Source organism: Pleurodeles waltl, chromosome 5 (genome assembly GCF_031143425.1).
Source record: "Pleurodeles waltl isolate 20211129_DDA chromosome 5, aPleWal1.hap1.20221129, whole genome shotgun sequence".
Classification (NCBI taxonomy): Eukaryota; Metazoa; Chordata; class Amphibia; order Caudata; family Salamandridae; genus Pleurodeles; species Pleurodeles waltl.
In genome coordinates this window covers 154,915,593-154,940,163 of record NC_090444.1, presented here as the reverse complement: position 1 = coordinate 154,940,163, position 24,571 = coordinate 154,915,593, and the positions used below count along the sequence as shown (strand labels likewise).

The 24,571-nt window shown below is 42.4% G+C and overlaps 1 protein-coding gene across 1 annotated transcript in view; it reads right to left on the bottom strand.

Moving 5' to 3' along the window:
* The window catches only part of LOC138295493 (calpain-8-like), a 187,902-nt gene that overhangs the window by 98,060 nt on the left and 65,271 nt on the right, over nt 1–24,571 (bottom strand). Inside the window, exons 4-6 of the mRNA XM_069233833.1 lie at nt 19,810–19,943; nt 17,525–17,693; nt 13,792–13,875 (exon numbers count right to left, since the gene is read on the bottom strand). Coding sequence (XP_069089934.1) covers nt 13,792–13,875; nt 17,525–17,693; nt 19,810–19,943 — 387 coding nt within the window. The remainder of the gene's footprint in view (nt 1–13,791; nt 13,876–17,524; nt 17,694–19,809; nt 19,944–24,571) is intronic.

Below are 24,571 nucleotides of genomic sequence, written 5' to 3'. Positions count from 1 at the left end.
CTACAAATGTGAGATGTAACATCATATGCAATGCTCTAGTGCAGGTACATTATTCATCCAAGCTATTTTATTTAAAGAGTACTGAAACTGTTACCATAGGCTAGTATTTCCATGCTAAGACAGATGAAAAACAATCATGAAAATCATCACAATCCAGTATTTTCTGCTTTGAAATACATCAAGCATATCTACAAGAGCCTGTAAACCTGGGGATGCGCCAAAATCTTACACCTCCCCGGGGGAGGTGCAACGAAGAGAAATATCTTTATTTCTCCTCGTCTTTTCCTCTTCCTATGTGTGCTGCATGCTGTAGCATACATAAAAAGATGAAAAAGCCCCCCAGGATTGTTTTCATGCAGGAAGGTGCCCCTTCCTGCATTAAAACAATCCTGCCTATAACGCAGACGCATGGTGCCTTTCTTTGGCGCTAGGCTGCCAAAACGCCTCAAGCACAGGTGGAAAGGACAGGAATGCACTTAATGCAATAGATACAGCATATTCCTGCCCTTGCACTTTGATGCAGGACAGCAAGGTACATAAATTCTACCAGTAGATTTTTAGCATAGCGGCCTATTCTCTAGCTTTTTGTCACTAGTCTGTGCTTGATACAAATTCTCAGCTGAACTCCTTTTTCTTTCTTCTCTCCTCTATGCTATTGTGTGCACTATTGATACTATAGCAATCAATTGTGAATATGAGTGTGATAAGAATTGTGTCTAATGTATACTGTTGTTGCAGTGTTGTGTATGTGTGGCTTGCACTGGATGCACTATTGATCTAGCAAGCACTGAAAGATCTAGATAGTTTGTAGCTGATTGATGGCCTGGAGTTGTTTCCTGACCAATTAACAGGACACCACAATGCAATAACTTAAAGGGAGATAATTCTAGAAGTGGTCTATGGAACCAGGCTGAGGCAAGAAGAGGATGGGAGACACCGAGTACAACTCAACATTCCACATCACAACCACTCTTGGAAAGCGGATGATGAGGAGCATTTAGTTGGTTGCAAAAGGAAGGGAGGCAAAGGTTACACATGGATAGGTGTAACAAAAGCATTAATCTACTAGACTATCTTACTTAGACCACAAATGTGTGATGCAACATGACATGCAATGTTCTGGTGCAGGTACATTAATCATCCAAGCTATTGCAAGAGGAATGAAACTGTTACCATTTGCTAATATTTCCATGCCAAGACAGATTACAAATAATCACAAAAATCACCATGTAGTATTTTCTGCTTTGAAATACATCAAGTAGATCTACAGGAGCCTGTAAATTTTGGGATGCGCCTTATGCCTCCACCGGGGAGGTTCAAGGAGGAGAAATATCTTTATTTCTCCTCGTTGTGTTATCTTTCTATGTGTGCTGCATGCTGCAGCACACATAAAAGAGGAAAAAGCCTCCCAGGATTGTTTTTGTGCAGGAAGGCATTCCTTCCTGCACAAAAACAATCCTGCCTACAACTCAGACACCTTTGCACCATGGTGCAACAGTACCTGGATTGGCACTAGGCTGCCAAAACGGCCCAGGCACATGGGGAAAGGACAGGAATGCACCAAAAGCCATAATAGATAAAGCACATTCCTGCCCTTGCACTTTGATGCAGGACAGCACGGCATGGGGATTTGCTGTGCTGCCCTGCACCTAATCCCATAAATGTGGGCCCAGAACCATAAATTCTACCAGTAGATTTTTAGCATAGTCAGATGACATAGCAGACCATTTTCTAAGTTCTAACTGGTCTGTGCTTGATACAAATTCTGAGCTGAACTCATTTTCCTTTCTTCTCCCTCTATATTATCATGTGCACTGTTAATATTAGAGCAACAAATTGTGTGATAATGTGTGTATTATTTATTTACAACTTTTTAAGGTTTTTAACTGAAATAACATGTTTTGAGAGAAAGAGCTGAGCTTCCATGTGGCTTCTGCCTGCCCCTATGCTTTAACCTCATGTGCCAAAAACTAAGGACAAAACAGGGAACATTATTGTAAAACATGCAAGAGCTACGTATCTTTTTGTGGCCAGGTAAGAATATAATATTCAGGCAGTCACATGCCATGGGGCAGTACACATAAGTAGGTGACATATGGCTTACTGAACAAAGGTCTCCAAAATGCTGGTGTTAGGGGCGATTGAGCCCCAATAGACATTGGTCCAGCCCAGTGGTGCTGGTACCAAAGGCTGCCCCACAGGGCGCCAGTTCTATATGGTCTATCAGGCACTCAGTTCCATCACTAGGACTGATGCACACCCCATCCACCGAACTGATGAGCGCATTGACAGGCTGGGCGCTACCAAATTCGACAGTACCTTTAATTTGACATCAGAGTACTAGCAGATTGCTCTGACTGAGAGGGGCAAAGAGAGGTCAACATTCTCAACTCTTCCAATTTCGGGGGATGCCCTTTGGCCTGGAGAATGCCCCTGACACCCTTCAGAGGTTAGTTAACAAGGTCCCAGGTGGTCAGGAAGCATTTTGTGCTATCTACCTGGACGACATTGCTGTCTACAGTTACAGCTGGGAGGAACACCTGCACCACCTCCATAAGCTGCTTCAGGCTCTGGAACAGGCAGGACTGACTATCAAGGCCAGTAAGTGCCAGATAGGGCAGGGTTATGTGGTGTAACTGGGTCACCTGATGGGTGGGGGCAAGGTGCAGCCCCTCCAGGCCAAGATTGAGACTATCATGGCCTGGCAACCACCTAAAACTGTGTGAGAGCCTTCCTGGGCCCTACAGTATACTATAGAAGATTTGTTAAGGGACATGGCACCACTGATTCCCTCTAAACCAAGGTGATTTCCAAGAAGCAGCCCAGATTGATGATCTGGACAGAGGCTTGCCAGAAAGCTTTTGATACCCTCATGGAAGCCATGTTTACAGACCCTACACTCAAGGCTTCTGACTTCTCCAAGGAATTCATCGTGCAGACAGATGCTTCAGAGCACGGCATGGGGCGGTCTTAGCACAGTTGAATGAAGAGGGCCTAGCCCAACCAGTGGCCTTTATTAGCAGGAGGCTACTTCCGCTTAAACAAAGGTGGAGTGCGATTGAGAGAAAAGCTTTTGCTTTGCCATTGAGACCATACCTGCTTGGGACTCACTTCCGGGTTCACAGACCACAGGCCCCTCAGATGCCTCAAGCAGATGAGGGCTGAAAATCCCAAACTGTTGTGATGGTCCATCTCCATACAAAGAATGGACTTTTCAGTGGAACACCATCCTGAGTCAGATGGTCTATCCAGGTGGGAGTTCTCTTAGTAAGGGGTTGGGTAACTCTCCCACTTTCAGCTATGGGGCAAGTGTAAGACCTGACAGCCTTAGGATTAGGGGTAGGTGATGAATTCCGCTCCGCTGGCAGAGTTTGCGGAGTTTTGCCCACTTCATGCTCTTTATGGAGTTCTGAACAACTCCTCGGAGGGGCACAGAGTGGAGTTTTTCCTCTCTTGCTAACATTAGGTTGGTGAATGCAAGCGAGAAATATCACACGTTAGACTACCTCCTGGTGAGATTTCTCAACGTGCCTGGTCGTGGCAGGTTACCACCGCTCACATTGAGGAGGCTGCAGCTCAAGTAGAAAATCTATTCCAGCGGCAGAAAGAAGCAGCACCCTCTTGCACTGCACACTGTGCAGTTTGCGCTGATTTCACAGCACAGGACAAACTCCTGGTGCTAAAAATCAGCACGAGGAGCGTGAATTACCAAAATCCGCCTCTTGCGGAAGTCCGTGGGGCGCGGCACACTTTTTCAGCACTTTGCGGAGTTGAGAGTGGCAGAACTCCATGAACTACACCCAGGCCTATTTAGGATGGTTTTCCTCCCAATTTTCTGTCTGCCTCCTCCACTTTTCTGACCTTGTTTTTGCTGGAATTAGGACTCTAGCCCATTTACCACTGCTAACTAGTTCTAAATTGCTTGTGCTCTCTCCCCTAAACATGGTAATATTGGTTCATCCCCAATTGGCGTGTTTAATTTAATTATAAGTCCCTAGTAATGTAGTAGTGGTGCTATGCATACCACATGCCTGTAAATAAATGCTACTGGTGGGCCTGTAGCACTGATTTTACTACCCACCTAAGTAACCGTTTAACCATATTTCTGGCCTGCCATTGCAGAGCCTGTGTGTCGCAGTTTACACTGCCATATTGGCCTGGCAAAGTAACCCTTTTGCGAGGCCCAAACCTTCCCTTTTTATGCATATAAGTCACCCCTGTGGTAGGCCCTGGATAATCAAGAGGGCAGGGTGCACTGTATCTAAAAAGAAGGACATGTACTTTAATGTTTTACATGTCCTGGTAGTGAAAAGCTCCTGAGGTCATTTTTCACTACTTCGAGGCCTATTTCTCCCCTAGGATAACATTGGGATTACCGTATTCAATTTTATAAGTGTAATTTCCAATTGAGAAGAGACAAACCTGTCAAGTCTGGCGTCTCTGGAATCACAATTTAAAATCCAAACTTATACTGGAGTTGGATTTTAAATTGCAGTTCTGAAAATGCAACTTTTAGAAAGTTTGTCTCATTTAAAAATGCTCCTAGAGGAGTTGTTTAGATATAGTTTGTGTATATATATATACTACCCAGTCTTCGATCAATGAATAAGACAACTCCGTACTGTTCAAATCCAATATACTGTATATTAATCAATGGGATTCAGAAAGTTAAAAAAAATGTACAACAAATACAACGAATGTCCATCTCATAAACAACAACACTGTAAATAACCCCCCTAGATCACAAGATTGAATCCCAACAGAAGATCTAGGAAGGGGTTATAAACCTCCTCTTGACACAGTCCTGCTCAATAATTGCCTGGTTTTCAGTCCCAGTTCAAGCAATATCATGGTCTTTCAATTCAATTGTCAAATGAGAAGATTTGATTCCAACTTGCATGGGTTGAGTGGATGCGGATGGAGACAGAAGCTAGCGGTCCCATATTTAGAAGGTTGAAGTCCCCTTGTGTGTTGCTATGAAGTCTATTTATGCAGCCTGTTGTATTATTTTACAACACTGAGGGCCTGATTATGACCCTGGCGGACGGCGGAGGCCGTCCGCCAAGGTACCGCCGCTGAATGACCACACCGCGGTCAAAAGACCGCGGCGGCCATTTAGACATTTCCTCTGGGCCGGCGGGCGCTCTCCAAAAGAGCGCCCGCCGGCCCAGAGGAAATGCCCCTGCAACGAGGACGCCGGCTCAGAATTGAGCCGGCGGAGTTGCAGGGGTGCGACGGGTGCAGTTTGCCACCCCAGACTGAAACGTCATTACCTTCTCATTTGACAAGCTGAACTAACAAATCTTCTAGGAGCATGTTTAAGTGAGACATTGTCTGTACCCAGTTCCTAGGGGAATGCTGGGTAGCACCAAAGAGTGTTCACTTTTAGAAAGTTGGCATTTTCCTACTTTAGCCACTTGCTGCCTGCTGCCTGTCTCTGATCACATATCTGTGGTGGGTGACAACTGGGCTTTGTGTATTCCTCCTAGACAGCGACACAGGGAGCTTAGATATCTCTCAATGGGTCATCTCTGGCAGGATGGGAAGAAGGAGCAGGGCACAGCCTCACTTACCACTGAATAAGCTGTGTCCTGTTCACACACAAAGGGCTGCATACCCTCCTGTAGTGAGTATGCAGCCACGGCAGGAAGGGTAGGACCCCTATATACTTCAAAGGTCTGCCTTTTAAGTCTCCCCAATGTTAAAGACACCACTGGGTATAAATACTGTACCTCAGACACCACCAGTTCAGTACACTTCTGTGAGTACTCTGCCAGGAAGAAAGACTGCTGTGTTGCTTAAGTACTGCAATTCTACTAGACTGCTGCGTTGCTCGGCTCCTGCCTTGTGGTGCTGCCCTGCTGCTCTCTTGCCTGGGTGAGAAGGGCTGGACCTGCATCATTTGAACCCAACGTGATTCTAAGGGCTAGTTGGCTGGCCTCCTCATCTGAAGTCTCAAAGACATTGAAGATTTCCATCCACACTACCTCTGCACCTTGACTGTGCCATCTGTGAATCTGTCCTGCCAAGTGGTGCCACCCAGTCCTGGACCCTTGGAAGTGGGCCTAAGCTGTTTTCTCATCAGAACCAATTCATCCTCTGCTGAGTGACACATCCCTGAGCAGAACTGACGCATCTCCCCAGCTGAGCAGCACATCCTTGAGCAGAACCAATGCATCACTAGTACTGAATGGATTGGACTCATCGCCTTTGGCTCCACCACTGCACAATGCTTTTTCCGACTCTAGCTCCTAGCATTTCCTGTCAATGGCATCCTCAACAACGATGATGAAACTCTGCATCGCAGCTTCACCTTTAATTGGAACTCACTCATCACCTTGACTGTGCAGCATATCCTCAACACCAGTCTTCGCATTGCCAGCCCAGTCGACAGGATCCTCTATGTTGACTCAACAGGATTTCTCACCCCAGCCTTGCTGCATCTTGGAACCGATGCATCGCCTCTGTTATGCGACCCATCTTTGACACGGATCCATGCAACGCTCCGTAACCTAGGATTTAAGGTACTTTGGTTCAGCGGGACTAACTGGGTCCCCATAGCCGGTCCACGCTCCATCTTGGTTGGCCTGTCCAATTGACTTTGTGCCTGTTCGGCACGACCAGATATCCACAGTTAGAGCTTTTTGCTTCATAGCGATATTTTACCAGTTCTACTTATTGGATTTTTCGTCCTGATTTATTTATTAAAGTCTTGTCTATGTTTCTAACTTAGTGTTGAATCCTTTTTGTGGTGTTTTCACTGTTTTACTATTTGAAGTGTTGCGCACATTCCTAACACACTGCCTCTAAGTTGATCCTGATTGCTCTTTGCCAAGCTACCAGGGAGTGAGCAAAGTTTAATTTAGGGTTTGCCTGTACCTTGCCCAGGACTGTAGATGCTGCTTGAGCAGGGCTCATACCCCACAACCCAATTTCGAACAGTTATCCTAAAAATATTGGCATGGATCCCTCATGGATCTAAGTGGTGCACTCATGGTAAATATAAAACAAAGCAATTACTAGTATTCAAACATTAAGTAAATAGCAAATAGTTAATAAACTAAGGGCCAGATGTAGCAACCCTTTTGCGAGCCGCAAACGGCGAAAATCGCAGTTTGCGACTCGCAAACGTGGGTTTGCAATGCACAAATGCATATTGCGAGTCGTTACCGATCGTACGCGGTCGCAAATGGAGTCGCAGTTACCATCCACTTGAAGTGGATGGTAACCCACTCGCAAACGGGAAGGGGTCCCAATGGGACCCCTTCCCCTTTGTGAATGGACCCCAAATTATTTTTTCAGGGCAGGGAGTGGTCCAAGGGACCACTCCCTGCCCTGAAAAAACCGAAACAAAAGGTTTCGGATGTTTTTGAAATGCAGCTCGTTTTCCTGTGAGGAAAACGGGCTGCACTTCAAAAAAAAAAAAAACCTTTATTTAAAAGGCAGGTCGCTAACATGGAGGCCTGCTGACGTCAGCAGGCCTCCATGTTAGCGAGTGCCTATACTCGCAATGGGGTCGCAAACTGCGACCCACCTCATAAATATTTATGAGGTGGGTCTTTGCGACCCCATTGCGAGTTGCAGAAGGTGTCTGAGACACCTTTCTGCATGTCAAATTGCGACTTGCAATTTGCGAGTCGCACAGACTCGCAAATTGCAAGTCGCAATTTGATTTTTTCCTACATCTGGCCCTAAATGTGTTACTCCCAGAATAGGCACACACGCTTTTTTCCTGTGAAGGCAGTCAGTTGTGAAGGAGTGCAAATGATTAAAAACTGTGTGGCACATAAATATGTAAATATATATATATATATATATATATTGAGGTGGGCCACTTGTACCTGGAGTGGGGGCTGGCAATCTATTTACAGTCCAGCTTACAATAACGGAAGCAGCACACTAGTTCCACCCATGTCCAGCCTCTGTTGTATGATTATGCTCTAATGAGGCAGCACTGGCATTTAGAGTTATACTTGGGCATGTATAGACATATAGATGTGGACATTCTGCATGCCTGTGTTTTTGAGGCTCCTTAGGGGCATTTAAGACTATGGGGGTCATTCAGACCTTGGCGGACGGCGGAGGCCGTCCGCCAAGGTACCGCTGACAAATGACCGCACCGCGGTCAAAAGACTGCGGCGGCCATTCAAACATTTCAGCTGGGCCGGCGGGCGCTCTCCAAAAGAGCGCCCGCCGGGCCAGCGGAAATGCCCCTGCAACGAGGACGCCGGCTCAGAATTGAGCCAGCGTAGTTGCAGGGGTGCGACGGGTGCAGTTGCACCCGTCGCGTATTTCAGTGTCTGCAAAGCAGACACTGAAATACTTTGTGGGGCCCTCTTACGGGGGCCCCTGCAGTGCCCATGCCATCGGCATGGGCACTGCAGGGGCCCCCAGGGGCCCCGCGGCACCCCCTACCGCCATCCTGTTCATGGCGGGTTTCCCGCCATGAACAGGATGGCGGTAGGGGGTGTCTGAATCCCCATGGCGGCGGAGCGCGCTCCGCCGCCATGGAGGATTCAATGGGGCAGCGGTAAACCGGCGGGAGACCGCCGGTTTACCCTTTCTGACCGCGGCTGAACCGCCGTGGTCAGAATGCCCTTGGGAGCACCGCCAGCCTGTTGGCGGTGCTCCCGTGGTCGGTGACCCTGGCGGTCACTGGCCGCCAGGGTCAGAATGACCCCCTATGTCTAGGCATGTTACCGGGACAAATAATGATTGTTGGTACCAAATGAAGTTGAGCCTAAACATTTGAGGCTGAACTGTTTATCTGAATCAGTTTAGAAATATGATGACAGTAGCGGGACTACAACCTGTTTTTCCCTGGTCTATGATGCTTTTCATGGTTTTCATGGTTGTGCCACTGACGTATCCTGACAGGAGCTAATCATTATATGGATTATACCTAAAGTTTACTTTCAACTACTTCAGTATCTTTTTTCATAATCACTAGTGGCAGATTTTTTAACTTTAGTGATTATGTTCCAAATTATTTCAATGTAACCAAGGTCAAAGTTCATATCATGCCACTTCCTATGTCGTCGTCTGGGGTCAATGGGCACGCTACATCCTAGCTTTTTGGAGAAGTGATGTCCATTGTTGCTTGATGAACACTTCAATGGCACAGGCACCGACAATGATAGAAGACTTTTCTTTTGGGATGCCTGCTTAACATCATTCTGTTGATTTATCCCAAAATAGCTACCCTGTAACATAATGATTTGTTGTGTCTTTAAGGTGATGTGGGATACTCTGTAAAGCTTGCTGATAAATATACATTTCTACGTTTCGTACTGTGAAACATCTATCAATGAATCTTGTCAACTCTAAACACTTTAGATTCATGCACAGAGCCAGCAACAAGGTGGCACACACAAGTGTTTACATCACACTTTGTGCAAGTAATCTGAGGAGTAAAAGATAGTTTGTATTTAGAACATTTATTAAGATATTTAGAAAAAATAATCAGAAATGTAACTAGCAAAACAAGCTTTTTAGCTTTTCCTCTGAGATTTTGATGGCACAATTAGAGGATGTTAGCACTCAACAACAACTGTTATCATTGTTGTGGAAATTAAAAATATATTTCCTTTTTAGAATTCTTTCCAAACGTTGTTTTGCTGAGCCACTGGGTGGTAGATGACGATTTATGTACAAAGAGACAAGAGCTGGTATTAACTCTTGTCTTTCTGTTATACTGAATTTACCCCTGCAAAGAGCCGCTGGGCATTGCGGACGGACTAGCGGGATCCTCGCGGTCGCATGTGGCGATCCTTATTGTGTGAAGAGACAAACTTGCACCCGCTCACGCTGATCCATTATGCAAGGGGTGCAGTTCCAGTGTGAATGGGTCCATTTGCAGTTGCACATAGCCCAAAAGCTTCATTTCAGAAGACAAAAACAACTTGCAATAGCCCAGGACTGGAGGGCCGTCTCTTGGGGGGGGGGAGCAGGTCAGGAAGTAGCTGAAGATGGGCCAGGAGCTGTAGTAGGTGTGATGGAAGTCTTTTGTGTCCCTGAGACTTCAGAAGAACAGGGGCAATCCAACAAGCCCTTGGAGAACTTGGTTTCAAAGATGTAGAGAACAAGTCCAGTCCTTCTCACTCCAGGCAAGAAGCAGCAGGCAGAAGGCCAACACAGCAAATTAAGGCCTATATTTATACTTTTTTACCGCCGCATTTGCGTAATTTTTTGACGCAAAAGCAAAAGTGGCACACATTAGGCGCTAAAAAAGTATAAATATGGGCCTAAGTACCTATGTAGCAGTCTTTCCTACAGCACAACACAAAGAAAGGAGAAGGCCAACTCTGTAATGCAGTTAGCAGACTGGCAGCCCCTCCTGGCAGCACAGCAGTTCTTCTTCCTCACAGAATGTCCTTGGTTCTGGTAGAGTTCTGAGTTGGTGGGGTTTGGGGACCAGTACGTATACAAAGTTGACCCTTTGAAGTGGGGGAGACTTCAAAGAGAGGCTTCTGAAGGGCTCAAGGTCCCTGCCATTCCTTCCTTCCCTTGCTTCAGACACTCCACATGGGGGTATGCAGCCCTTTGTATGAGGAGAGGGACAGCCCTATTCAGGTGGAAGTGTCACCTTCTCCCTCCCATCCAGCCCAGGAAGACCCATCAGCCTTGTGATGGGCCATCGGGATGCAAATGTCACACCCCAGCTCCATTTCTGTGTTACTGTCTAGAGGGAATACCCCAGATGTGTATTCAGAGACATGCGGATGCACAGAATGGTTAAAGTAAGAAAATGCCAACTTTCTAAAAGTGGCATTTTCAAACATACAATTTAAAATCAAACTTCACCATAAGTTGTGATTTTAAATTGTGAGTCCAGAGACACCAATCTTTGCATTTCTATCTTGTCCCAATTCAATTGGAAATTACACTTGAAAGATGTTTTAAAGCAATCCCAAAGTTAACCTATTGAAGAGATAGGTAGTGAGGTGGTGAAAAACGAATTTAGGAGTTTTTCACTGCCATAAATGTTAAAATGAAGGATCCAAATAACAGTAAGTGCCTCCTTGCCTCCTGAAGAAAATACATTTATTTCAGTCCAAAATATGGACCCTACAACCAACGCACCTTGCGCCTCGGCCAGACAGCAGGAATTGACTTAACCAATACTCAAGCATCACCAGCAAAGCTCTTACATATTTCAAACAACAACAAGTTTACAGAACACATTATATGGGTACGAGATAGGCACATCACATAAACAAAATTCCAAGAAAGAATCTTACATACGCTGAACAGGCCCGAAAGCTGCGCACACTAAAAGCAGCTAGCTCCCGAGAGCATACAACTACTTACTGATACAACAACATGTTATACTTAAAAGTACATGTCCCATTTTTTAAATACACTGCAACCTGCCCTGGGGGTTAACTAGAGCGTACATTAGGGGTGACATATGTAATAAAAAGGAAGGTTTGGGCCTGGTAAGTAGGTACACTTAGCAGGTTGAAACAGCAGCTTAAAACTGCACACACAGGCTCTGCTGTGCCAGGCCTGAGACATGTTTACAGGGCTACTGTAGTGGATGGCACATTCAGTGCAGCAGGCACACTAGTAGCATTTAATCTACAGACCCGGAGCACCTATAATGCACTTTACCAGAGACTTACAAGTAAATTAAATATGCCAATTGCGGATAAGCCATTATCACCATGTTTTAGAGTACAGAACACCTGCACTTTAGCACTGGTCTGCAGGGGTAACATACCCAGATTCCTAAAGCCAACTAAAACCAACTCAGCAAAAAGTGGAGGGAAAAGGCAGAAAGTCTGGGGATGACCCTGAGAAAGGGCCAAGTACAACAGGCTCCATGTGCGTACACTGGAGAAATTATAAGATTAGATTATTGCAACCCATTCAATACTAAATCCCTCTAAAACAGAGTTACATTTCATTTCACCTCTGCATGCCAATACAGTGGTCCAAACCCAGAGTGATACTTTTAATATCCTTCACTGCAAACCTATTATCATTGATAGCTCTAGGGGTGATTTTGGAAAAAAGACTCAATCTTCAATTTCAAACCAATCTGGTGGCCAAAAGTGCACAACTCAAGCTGCGGCCTGTATGGGGGATCCATCACTTTTTTCCTACCAATGATCAAAAGACTCTAGTTCTGACATTGTGCTTTCCAGAATTGGGTGCATCAGCTCCAAACTCTTCTTAACTACTAATAATTTTAGTTACTTTGGTCTTGTCTTTAGTAACTCCGGGTCTTGGTACCAGCAGTTGGAGACTAAAAACAGTCAGTTTGCATGGAGTATTAATGCCCTCTTTTGTTTTACCACTAAATTAGGAAGGAGGCCAGTTAGCGATGTATCTGGTGAAGTGAAGTGCATAAGCTTGGCTACTTATGGGGCAGGGGTCTGGGGCTTCATTAGAGTAACTGGGCTACAGATAATTGAAAATTAGTTCACCCATTGCCTACTTTCCCTCCCACAATGCACTGCCACTTTTGTATGTATTAATGAGCTGGGGCTAATCCCCTTGGAGGACAATATACAGACCCACCCTCTTATTTTGTGGTGAGGAGTTTGGACCAATGAGGCTTTGGCATTAAACAGAGTGATTATTCAAGACTCCCTGTCATTGGACCAGGGCCTTGATATTCTTGATATTCTTTGGCTGAGGAAGATTAGGGATTTGACTTTGGCTCTGTCCAGAACAGAGTTGTGTGGAAAACCCTCATCACTTTTTTCCCTCAACAAAAGGAAACTAAGGGATATGTGCTACGCAAAGTATGGGCAGCCAGGTGCCCAGGATAATGACCTGCAAAAATAGAATTTCCTCCTCTCAGGGTTTTGACTTACTTTATTCCATCGACTAGTGGCATTCCCTCACTGCAATAACTGGGACTGTAACCTTGATCCCTGCCCCTGTGATTTGATTTCTTCACAAAGTAACTTACATGTTATGTGTTTTTGCAGTTTTTTCCCGAAACTCAGATCTTGTACTATTAAAGCCCCTTTAAATAAATTTTCTCTAAGGCATTGCGCGCAGGCACTTTACTTCCTTCAACGTTTAGCTTCCGATGTTATCATAACAATAGGGCAGTGTGTCAAAATTATTGTCAATAAACTCTAACAAATTTGACTTGTCATGTTTGTAAGAACCTATTGAAAATAGCCCCTCTTTTGGCAGGAACAAGGTCATCAATATATATGTGATGTCAATGCACAAAGTATTTGGCAAATATCTAACAGGTGTAATCCTGATCCAACATACCCTATAAAGATACCACAGAAGGACAGTATTGGATTGCCCTGGTACCATTTACTAATCTAGAAATTCACATAACTAACCTTCTTCTATAAGGTCATAAGACTAGAGGGTCAGTGCACTAACCAGCCAAGAGGAAAAGAGGCCATCAACATCAAGCCAACAAGCCACAGGCTAGACACTGGTGATAAATGTTCAGAGAGATAAATGAAAACTGGAAAACTTAAGCTATCTGTGAAATGTTCAGTTTCAAAGTTACAAAGCTAGTTATGGAGTGAAATGTGTTCAATTGTTTCCCACCTTCTCCTCTTCCCTGAGACATTTTGTAATATGTCTACTTCCTACACACCTCAAAACACTGCTTAGGTACCCAAGCTCACAGATCCTTTCTTGCTGTTTAGTAGTGCTGCCATATCACTTTTTTAAGGGATTCCTTTTGTTGATCAGCGTAATTTCTATATTATTTGATGTGGCCAATTTAAGTGCCTACTTTGATGGAGAGCAACACCATGGACAATGTCCGATCCAGCATATTATTCCTCGAGGTGGCAGTCTTACCTCTTCGGCACCCGTAAGTGAGTATGCGTGCCCCTTCACTAGCTTCTGACTTGTCACTGCTTCAGTTTCATATGCATTGGTGATCTGCAGAGAAAGAACAGGAAATTGACAAACCCTATCAGGAATATATCTATTAAACTTAGAGATCCAGACATGCACAGTTATCAAGTAATAAAGATTACTGCACAAGCGAATGACCAAAAGACATATGGAGAAATGTGGGGTCACATTTTATATTTACTATTATTTTGTTTTTGGGACACATGTTTCTTACCAGTCTACTGGTGTGCCTTCTTTTATATAATGTTGTTTCTGTACTTAAGAGTGTCATGTTGACTGCAACAGTGAAGGGAACTACTTTGTTGTTGCTCTAATTATACAGACAATTGACACAATGGTGGGAGGAGGACACTATCCAGGGTTTGCTGAAGAGTATCATGAAATCAGAAGACTCATAACCTGCACTGTTTAGCAAAACATTTAGGTAGTCACCATAGTGGCGTGTTCTAGCACACACTCCCTTGTGCAACGTTTACAGGTGTTACAGTCTCCAGTCAGTTTTCTGCAGCAGGACTCATTAACAAAGAGGGACCTCATGTCTGAGTTAGAGGACTCTGCCATCTACTTAACATCATAATTTGCTATTGGCAGAAGAGGACTGATGGTGAAGTGAGGGGTGTAGCATTCTCCCGCTTTGGTATTGGAACGACAATGAGACCTTCTGCAAGCTCCAAGATATGTACAGTTGTCCATGAAAGTATGCACAATGTTTGAAAGGTCATCATATTGTACAAGACACCTTGCATGCTGCAGGCTACATTTTATGGATTCAAATATGGGATCCAGTGTTCAAGCCACACCAGGATGTTCACCGTAATCAGCCTGAAGCCATTTCTAAAAAAAAAAACTCATGAAAAGAAACAAGCATTGGCAAGGCCAATAGGTATCCTCTTCTGACTGCTAATGCAGCCCTAATGGCTCTGTCAGTGCTTTTGCCACTGCTGTTCGGCATTGTCAAAAAGAGAACTAAAATGCTTTTGACAATGCACTGGAGCAAAAAAGGGCAAGATGATATATCTGCATTATGATGCAGCCATTGTTTTTTATTTACCAATCCAATACGGCAGAAGACAATGTTGGAATATTAGATAATAAAAAAACAGTTCATAAAAAAAAGCCACAATGCATAGGTTTGCAGCTGACAGGCCCTCCAACAATGGAGAGAAAAGTGAAGTAAAAAAATGAAAGTGATGTGGACGGGTTGGATAGGTGTAGGAAAGCAGCAGGGAGAGGTGGGTTTGAAAAGGAAATGATGTTGAGTGGCTGTAGCTGGGGGTGCAGGGCACGGAGAGAAGAGGTTGCAGTCACACAAGGGAGCAACGAGAAGAGAGAGTAACAAGATATAGGGAGTGAGGGTTTTACTAGACAAAAATCAAACCTGCAGGAAGCAACAGACGAGCTGGTAGTGAGAACAACACAGAAACTCGGGAGATGCTGAGTATTTGAGGGGGAAGCATGTGGGAGCAAGCAAACAAACATATGCATTCACATGGAGTGCAGAAATTAAACAAGCATTTGCAATGCAATAGGTCTCGCAGAGCTATTGGCATTGTATAATCAAAGATGGACTTTTCTTGCCACATATATTAGTCAACCCTGTCTCATAATTTTGGCTTTTCCTGCCATGTTTTGGTGGTCACTGGCAGCTATTGACATAAAAAATCACAAGTTCCTGTGGAGAGATGAGATGACTGCATGACCTCGCATTGTTGTAAATGTCTGAACAGAAATTAGAAAATAAAGCTGGAAAAGTATTTTCTTTCTATTTTAACAGAATGAAAAGTCTTGAAAGCATTCTTGCCTCCCATTTCAAGGAGTAGAGCAGCCTGAGAAGAATTATGGCCCCAATAACGGAGATAAGCTGCCCTGTGTGGGATGTCGTGAGTGCTGGTAGGGAGGGGCCCTGGAGAGAGAGACTGAGGGCATATTGTGGCTTTGGTGAGCAGTGAGCTAAATACCCAGATGTTTCTTTGTATTTTACCAGCCTAAAACACCCACAGTGACAGGGGAGCACCAAAGACATAACAAAAAGAGTCAGTCACAGTAACAGATAAAGAAACCAAAGTGGAATAAAATAGTACTTGGTCACTGCTCTGAAACAGAAAAGGATGGGAGAGAAAGGCAAAACTGACCTCTAGCGAGCAAGACTTTTTAAAGGACAGTGGAACCAACTAATGGAATGGCTTTAAGCCCACAGTATAAGTATACTTATGTATACACCAGGTCAAGCTCTTATGGTCGACCTAAAAAGTAGTTTTCTGAATGATGTAATGGAGGAATGCAAGTCATCCAATGATAATTATGGTAAAGAAGCTGTGCTCTTGGAAGGAGGGGTTGGGGTTTGAGGACAAACATAAATAGAGAAAGGAAAGGCTTTGAATAAGAAGCAAGCAAATGAGACTGACAAGAAAGCCAATCAATGTAAAGTAGTGGGCTGGCCAAAAGCCCACTGTAGGTTTTTGGCATGGTATGCAAGGAGTCTTTGGACAACAGGCAGCTAAAAGTTGTCTGTACATAAGACCTAAACAGTGAAATGTCTGATTACATTACAAAAATGTGTTGCTGCTTTATTTTCAAAGCTCACACAAATATGCTACATTCTTTTTAGAACCAATGAAACCATTGTCTCTCCTTGGTGGCTATAGTTTCCTCCTATTTTGTCCCCACTCTTTATTTATCAAGTAGCCAAACTAGCATCTTTTTGCCTCTGGTCTCTTCTCTCCATATGCTGCTCCTTGATGTAATGGTGGGTGGTCATCTTTTAATGGTATTCAAACCATTCCAAGATGGCCACCAGTGTGTGCACATGCATGCCTATTGCCCATACAGAGTGACCATCTTGCAATTTGTTTTATTTTGCTCAAGAAAAGCCATTCCAAGATGGATGGCTTACATGGGAAAGAGCAGAATGTTTTTTTTCTTGAAGCAAAAGAAAACAAAATCAATATTAATGCTGAATGTGTGCTCACCTGCATGTGCACATGCATCATCCATTTTGAAATGCTTAAAAAAAAATGTAAATGGCCACCATGCATGCACATGCCTGATAGTCACTTTAGAATGGTGTTTATTAAGCTTTCAGAAAAATGATCCCATGAAGTCCACCGGTGTTTGCACACACGGTGGCCATCTGGGAGGGTGCGGGTGTAATACTTGGCAAAGCCAATAGATCTGCATTCCAGTGTCTTAGGTGAGTTCTGCTGGTTCTGAGAATTATTTGTTTTCTATATTAGTGAGATTTACATGTGGTCATCTGAGTTTCAGAGATCATGAGTCACATGTATGTTGTTGTTGGAGCAATACTGATCCTAGTCAGTGAAGGACCCAGGCAAATATTATTACAGTAGTGACATTTATTGAATACTCACAATATAGTATTGCTTGATGTCTTACCAGAGAGCTGTTTTAAACTGCACAGACTTCTAAAGTGTCAATATGGCTATGCTATATGTATGTACCCTGGGGCTGAAAGGGAGCGCTCAGAAAATAATCATCTACCAAAGTGGCTAAATGTTTGGTGCAGATGGATACAAGGGTCCCGCAAGTTGGGCACCTTCCAATAAAAACTATTTGATTGAAAGCTCTAACAATATAATAAAATACAAACATTATGGACGTGCAATTTTGAATCAACCATTGAATACCAGAGAGCGGAGAAGGGACAGTGACTCACATCAATAGAACAGCCAATTAGAGACTCCGCTTTGAGAGCTTTCTGTAGAATGTTAAACAGATCGCTTGGAGCCTTCTTTAACTCATAAAATTCTGAGATTCCTCCTGTCAGATCCTCAAACCCTTCAGTTGTTGATCCTCCTGTCAATGCTTCGTAGGAGCCGTTCAACCTGTGGGAAAGCAGAAACACCATGGATCCTTAACTTCCTTATGTTTTACAATGAATATGTGCTAGATTGGGTGGATTTTTCATATTTGGTAAATCTGATGTAGAATAGAGTCATCCTTATCGTTTTATTACTGACTCTCATACCTGTTAAGCTATATCATTGCAGCATACACCTACTCAACCACATTATCTACATGGAAGAAAGTGTGTGGCGTACGTCATTTGTTCGGCACCACTGGCGATTAGGTGCGGGAAGGTTACGCCACAAACAAGTATATATATATATATATACTCATTTGCATATATTTCATAATCACTTCTCATGTTAGCCTTCATAACTAAAATCTAAAATGTGTAGAACAGAACTAGACAAGGCTGAATCCTGTAGGCAGTGAACAGCTTCCCAGTGAAGGACCTGAGAGGCACCAAAAGTAGATCAGGTTTTCACCTGGACCTAGATAGCTTTCTTTTGTCCTCTGACACGTTATCCTGCCATTTTAGGCAATTTGCCAATTTGACATCTGCATTTTGATCTATTTGTAATTTTTAAATCAGCCTCTTAGAAGTCTAACTTGGAGTTGTCTAGGCACCTGATAATCTGCATTCCACCAAGTAAGCTAAACTTGGCATACTTCAGGCTAGAGAAGCAATCCACTACTTTTGATCCATAATAATCTATTCCTGCACGCCACAGGCTGTTAGTCTCCAAGGGGCTTTCAAAATTATTCCCAGAATTAGATGAAGGATACACCATTACCATCATCACTGGCTACCCCTCATGCAATAATAAGTATCAACTGAATTCAAACAGCTGGTCTGCCTTTTACTATTTCCCTGTTCAGACTGCAGGCGCTGGTTCACACCTGTATTAGGTCACACTATGCACACACTTAAGGGTGTGCCATGGTGCCTAGTGGGGGAGTGCACCCTATCTGTAATGTAGCTGTCACGAGCTGATATGTGTGCACTGCTGAGCAAATACTCAGTATGAATAATAGCTTCTCTTTCACAGATCTGTTCTTTAACAATCAGACTCAAAGTCCACCTGAAAGAGGTGAACACCTGCCCCCGAAAGTATCCAATGTATCTTTTCCTGATGTTTTAGAATGTGTGGCTGTAACCTGATGGAGTCAAAGGAAATGCAACACAATAGGTCGAAACTGTTTTACTTGTGCCCTACATGTCTCACCTCTTTGTTCATGATTATTAATATGGAGTTTATCAGGGAGATGGTAGCAGGAATCCTGTCATAAAACAATTGGATTACTGCCTGCACCAACACCATTTTTTGAAGGTGAAAAATGGCAGTCCTTCCACTGGTGGAGCTTTACCTGGCTCTACCATCAGTTCCGTCATGTAGCAGCATCTACTCCCAAGAAATGATGGCAAAGAGGCCAGCTAATATATGCCAACCATTCCACCTGCATGGTTGGTGGCATTGAGACCATGCAACACCGCTTGGTAATGAGATCAGTTGTTTATAGAAGAGCACACAGCATGACCCTAACATCCTAGTAAAACAAACAAGCATGTCAGGGTGACGTGTACATTGGATGCAGAAAAAAACAGTTTTGGGCATATATTTTCTGTGTCAGCATATGGTAAAGGATTTTCCATGGGCATGGCAAAGACAGCCACTTTATGAGAAACAATACCATCAATGTGGCAGAATTTTAGTTATACAACAAGTTTCCCTCAGTAGAAGTTAAACTTGCACCTTTTTCCCTAAATCAGGCAGCATGCCTTTCTCAGTGTGTGAATTGCCCAAGTTAAAGTCCCGTTACTGCAGATTTTCTATTGTATGGATTCCTATGCAACACAGAGTAACCTACAAAAATAATTTGCATCCTACCTTTGTGGCCTGGAACTACTGCATATCAGAAGCACAGTGCAGTTTATAGAGTACTCTTACACAGGATTTGGTATTGAACTTGATCACTTATTCCAAAATATGCTAAGCACTCTCAAAGGTATACCACTGCAAATGTACTTCAATCAAATGTGAAAGGCCATATGTCCATTAAAACAGCATGGTTTTAAATTATTAGGAATAACAAAAACACTGTGAGTCCTTCTTGTGTTTCTTTTCTGTGTTTTTTACAGTGAATTGTACTTACTTTGCATAGGCTTTCTCCAGCAGGGCACTCCAGAATTCATTTCCTTCTGCCGAATGGACAAATAGTAGTTCCCCATTTTTGGTGGGAAGTCGATCATCAATAACAACGTCTACCCACTCTCCATACTGCCAGAACTGAAAGAGGTAAGGCAACCTGGTTATTTATGTGTCACTGTTCAGAGAAACATCTTCCAAAACACACTTACAAAGACAGGGACACATTTACCAACAATCATCTTTCAACTGCAAGCCTGCATCTGTTAAACTCATAGTCCCTCAGTCCCAATGGAGAGGACGCCCCAACAAAAGAGCACCTCTTAATGGCAATGGCAAGAAAACATATGTCTAAGTGCACTAATCAATGACAAGGAATCATCAAGGAAATTACACCTCCTAATTCAACAATACTTATGCCAAAAGCAACTGTCAATCATAAGGGAACATCTACCAAGGTCAACCACTCAATTGCAAGTAAGCATATGCAAAGACCTTCACCACTGATAAGCAAACATCTAAAAAAAGACTACCTCTCAATGGTAGAGAAACCTATACCAAACAGCACCTTTCAATGCTAGTAAACATCTAGCAACATCCACCACCTAATGCACCAAAACATCTACCAAAATTGCCTGTCAATGGGTATGAAACATCTACAAATCCGCATATCTCACTGTATAGAGAACGTCTACCAAAGACACCCTCTCCAAAGATTAGTAATATCTGTCAAAGAAAACAATCCACTGAATTGGAAATATCAACCAAAGACCACTTCACTTTGGCAAAATATCTGTCAAAGACCACCTCTCGCTGCCAGGGTATGTTAGCAGAGATCATTTCACAATGCAAATGTGCCTGCCACTGAAGATATTTTGATTGCAACATACTATCTACTAAAGATTACCTCCAAATGTGAGTAACATCTCAAACCTCTAAAAAAGACAGCCTCCAATTGGACTCGACCACCCATGAAGCCAATGAAATATCTACCAAATATCCCTTCTCTGCGGCCAAAAACATTGCAAAAGACCACCTCTTAAAAACTCTGGCAAACAAAAACATTGACCAAAGAACACTTCTCAATAGTTAGGCAATATCTACTGAAGACTTCCTTTCAATGGATAAGAAACATATACCATAGACTGCTTCACAATGGTAAAATGCAATCTGCCAAAGACCACCTCTGAAAGGCAGTGAAACATTTAGTAAAGTGCACATTACAGTGGCTATACAACAACTACCACAGACCATCCCCTACTTGCAAGGAATCATCTGGTACCAAATACCTCTCAATACATTGAACATCATGAAATACGACATGCCAACGACAAGGATACAGCTACCAAAAAACATTCAACTGTAGAGAAAATATCGAGCAAAGACCACCTCCTAATTTCAAGGAAACATCTAGGATCACAACATGAACCAAAGGTCACCTAAACATCTACCAAAAGCCCAAAACAAGTATGGTTACTGCACTTTGATAAGCTAATCCAATGTCTTTCAGATTTGCACTTTAGCAGTAACATCCATTCCTCTCAAAGATGGCTCCCTTTGCATTGTGAATCTATACTTTTTTAGTGCTGCATTTGCGTCTTTTTTGATGCAAAAGCAGAGCAAACTTAAAAATACAATTGTATTTTGTAAGCTTGCGCCGCTTTTGCGTCAAAAAGTGACGCAAAAGCGGCGCAAAGAAAGTATAAATAAATATGGGCCTATATTTATTAGTTCACCTCTCACATCACAATGGTAGGAATCCGTAGCCCAGAGTATAATGGATCACCGCATTTTGGTCATCACATTTTTACAGCAATTATATATTTAATCATATCATGCTTCAGTGCAGTTTTCTAATTTATATCACCATGCTTTGTACACAGCAGAGGAGGGGTGTGGCGACAGTGGGTAATCAGTTGAATATTCATACAGCAAATGTGTCAGTACCTATTCAAATAACTAACAGTTGGAATTGCAAGAGAATGGCCATCACCACGAGCCTCGCAGCTGATGTATGTAAAGCCAGCAGAGAGAGGGCCTTATTTAGAATTTTTCAAACAGGATCACCTTTTACAAACATGATGGATATCCTGTGTGCCGTATTACAGGTGCATTATTGCCTGTGGCCCTTGAAGGATGGCGGCCAGGATATTCACCAGATTGTGACAGAGTATCCTATACTTCAAACTCTAAATAAAACCCAGATTTTCAGTTCATAGTTCTCTAATTAGTTGAATTGTGCTATCCGTAAAGGGTCAATATCTACCCCTATGTCTGACTTCCCCATGTCTGCCAACACTGGGGCCATTTTAGAAACAGGTTAACCACTGGCATTGATCAATACATACATATGCATTCATTAAAATGATAACAGTACCTAACCCTAGATCAGCAGGACATGTTGGCATCTCTCAATGTCCTAGCAAAATTGGGAATATGAGTCCTGTACATTTAGGGCTTGACAAAAAGCACTACCTTTTGCAGAGACTCATGCTGATTATTGAAGAGGATTAGCAAATGGGTGGTCAGAATGTACATCTTTTTTTAATTGTTATATTGAATATTACCATTTTTACAAGTGACAACAGTACATGTTTATATTTATCCAGCAAGGAATTTGGACCTGTAATGCCCATTCAGACAGTCAATACTTTGATTATTTAGCATGCAAATATATTTAAGATTACATAAGCATATAACATATGTTTCACACTTCTTGCCCCTCACATGTACGTTGTTATATTCTATAGCATGGTATTTTCCACATAACAAAATGTAAATTTCCATCCACTTCAAAATACAGGCCATAAGCTGCCTCCCATGCTTTTCTTGGGCAAGTAGCCTCAGAGATGTTGTCATGTATCTTTTGGGCGGAAGTGGCAGGGAATAGGAGTGTGTCGCTATCTGCAGCATCATTGCAATAAAAAATAAGCTTTTGCAGTCCTTGACTGTTGCAGCTGGACTTCACCTCCATCTCATGGCTATCCTCCTATTTGCTTACAATAGTGTCATAGCCACAAATCTGCTTATTAGTGTGGGAAAGTCTTAAACATATTCCAATAGCGCCATGAGTGGAAAAGGCAGCAGCCCAGTCTCCTCATCTTAGTTAATGTATAATAAATGTCAGTCCAATATGCAGAAACTGCACGGTAGATCCACGCCACAAGCTCCCGGATGGCGGCATCTCACACATGCAGTGTCAATGTCCAACCCAAAAGAACTGAGCTTCACAGGTGTACACTAAAGGCAGGGCCTCTGAAATTATGTGATTCTGTGACTACAGTGTTTTCTGCATAAATGGATGTATCACATTTGCCACATAATCCACCTGTTGCTGCACAATTTGAACATTTTAACAAAAACAATGTTTGTAGCTCAAACAGATCAAATGTGACAAAAAGTGCAGCAACATGTTGCGTCACAATGAAATACCATTCACAAAAGTTGATTGGTCCCCTTTCAATTGCTTATTGCTCTAGGTGGAGGTTAAGCTGATACCAATAAGGTGAAACATTTGCCCAGACAGTTTCAACATGTATAAAAATGAGATAATAAAGAAGTAATACTATCACAAAATGTGTTGGATTATGCTCCATAACTTCCCTGTTCTTGGATTTCAAAATATTTTATTGAGTATTATAGAGACAAAGAATTATGAACATACAAAAACAAACAAAATGTACAAATAGTGATATACATAGCAAATAGCTAAAGAACAGTTACAATAAGAAACTCACATAGTAATTATTATAACTATACTATTGTATTTCAAATGAAAAACAGAAAATAAGTGTATAAAGTGCTACTATTGAGTCAAGTAATCCAATTAGTCTCATTTAGCAATATACAAGTTAAAAGATGTCCACATATTAGAGAAAAAGACTGGTAAATTATTGGAGGTATGAATTGAGGATAGTGGTCACTTTTAAGATAAATTATCAAATCCTGCCAAGCATGAACAGATAACAAATTTTCACCTTTCCAGTTTGAAGTGTTTGACTTAATTACTAAAGAAAGAAGACAATCTGATAGTTTCCTATCAGATATTTTAGCAGATGGCAAGGAATGTCCATATACATTAAGAACTGTGTTATAAAGTAATTCAAATGTATGGTAGTCTGTTTACATATCTCTGTTGCTTATATCACTTTATAAAAAATGCCAGTTTCAGTCCAGTGTTTCCAAAAAGAGGTATGCTTATTCAATTTTAGTTTAGTATTGTACCAAAGAAAGACTTTTTTGAGGAGTTTATGCTAGTAAAAAACTTTTTCATCAAATTTTAAACAAGAAAGTTTTGCAGCATTTATAATTGGCGGAATTTTCCCAAATGTACTATTAGAAATAGTTAAGAGAGCTTCTAAGGGTTAAGGTTTTAATAAGTTATGCTCTATAAGCAACCATTACTGGAGAAAATAAGTCCATAACAAACCATAACAAACACCGTGCAACTAGGAACGAAAAGAGGTATTTTCAAGTCAGGTAAATTAGTACCACCATCTTTTTTAGCAAATTCCAAAAATATGTAATGTATGCAAGAAGGATTGTTGTTCCAAATAAACTTGGTAATCAATATATTCAAAGTATTATAGGAGGTAGATGGAAAACATAATGGTAGCATAGATAATGTAAAAAATATTAGTGGAGTGATGGTCATTTTGACTGCTACAATCTTACCTCACCAACTCAAACGAAGTGATGACCATTTGTAAAATATTGCCTTTAGGTTTAGTGATTAAAGTCATTTTTTTTCAAATAGATGAAAAAATAAC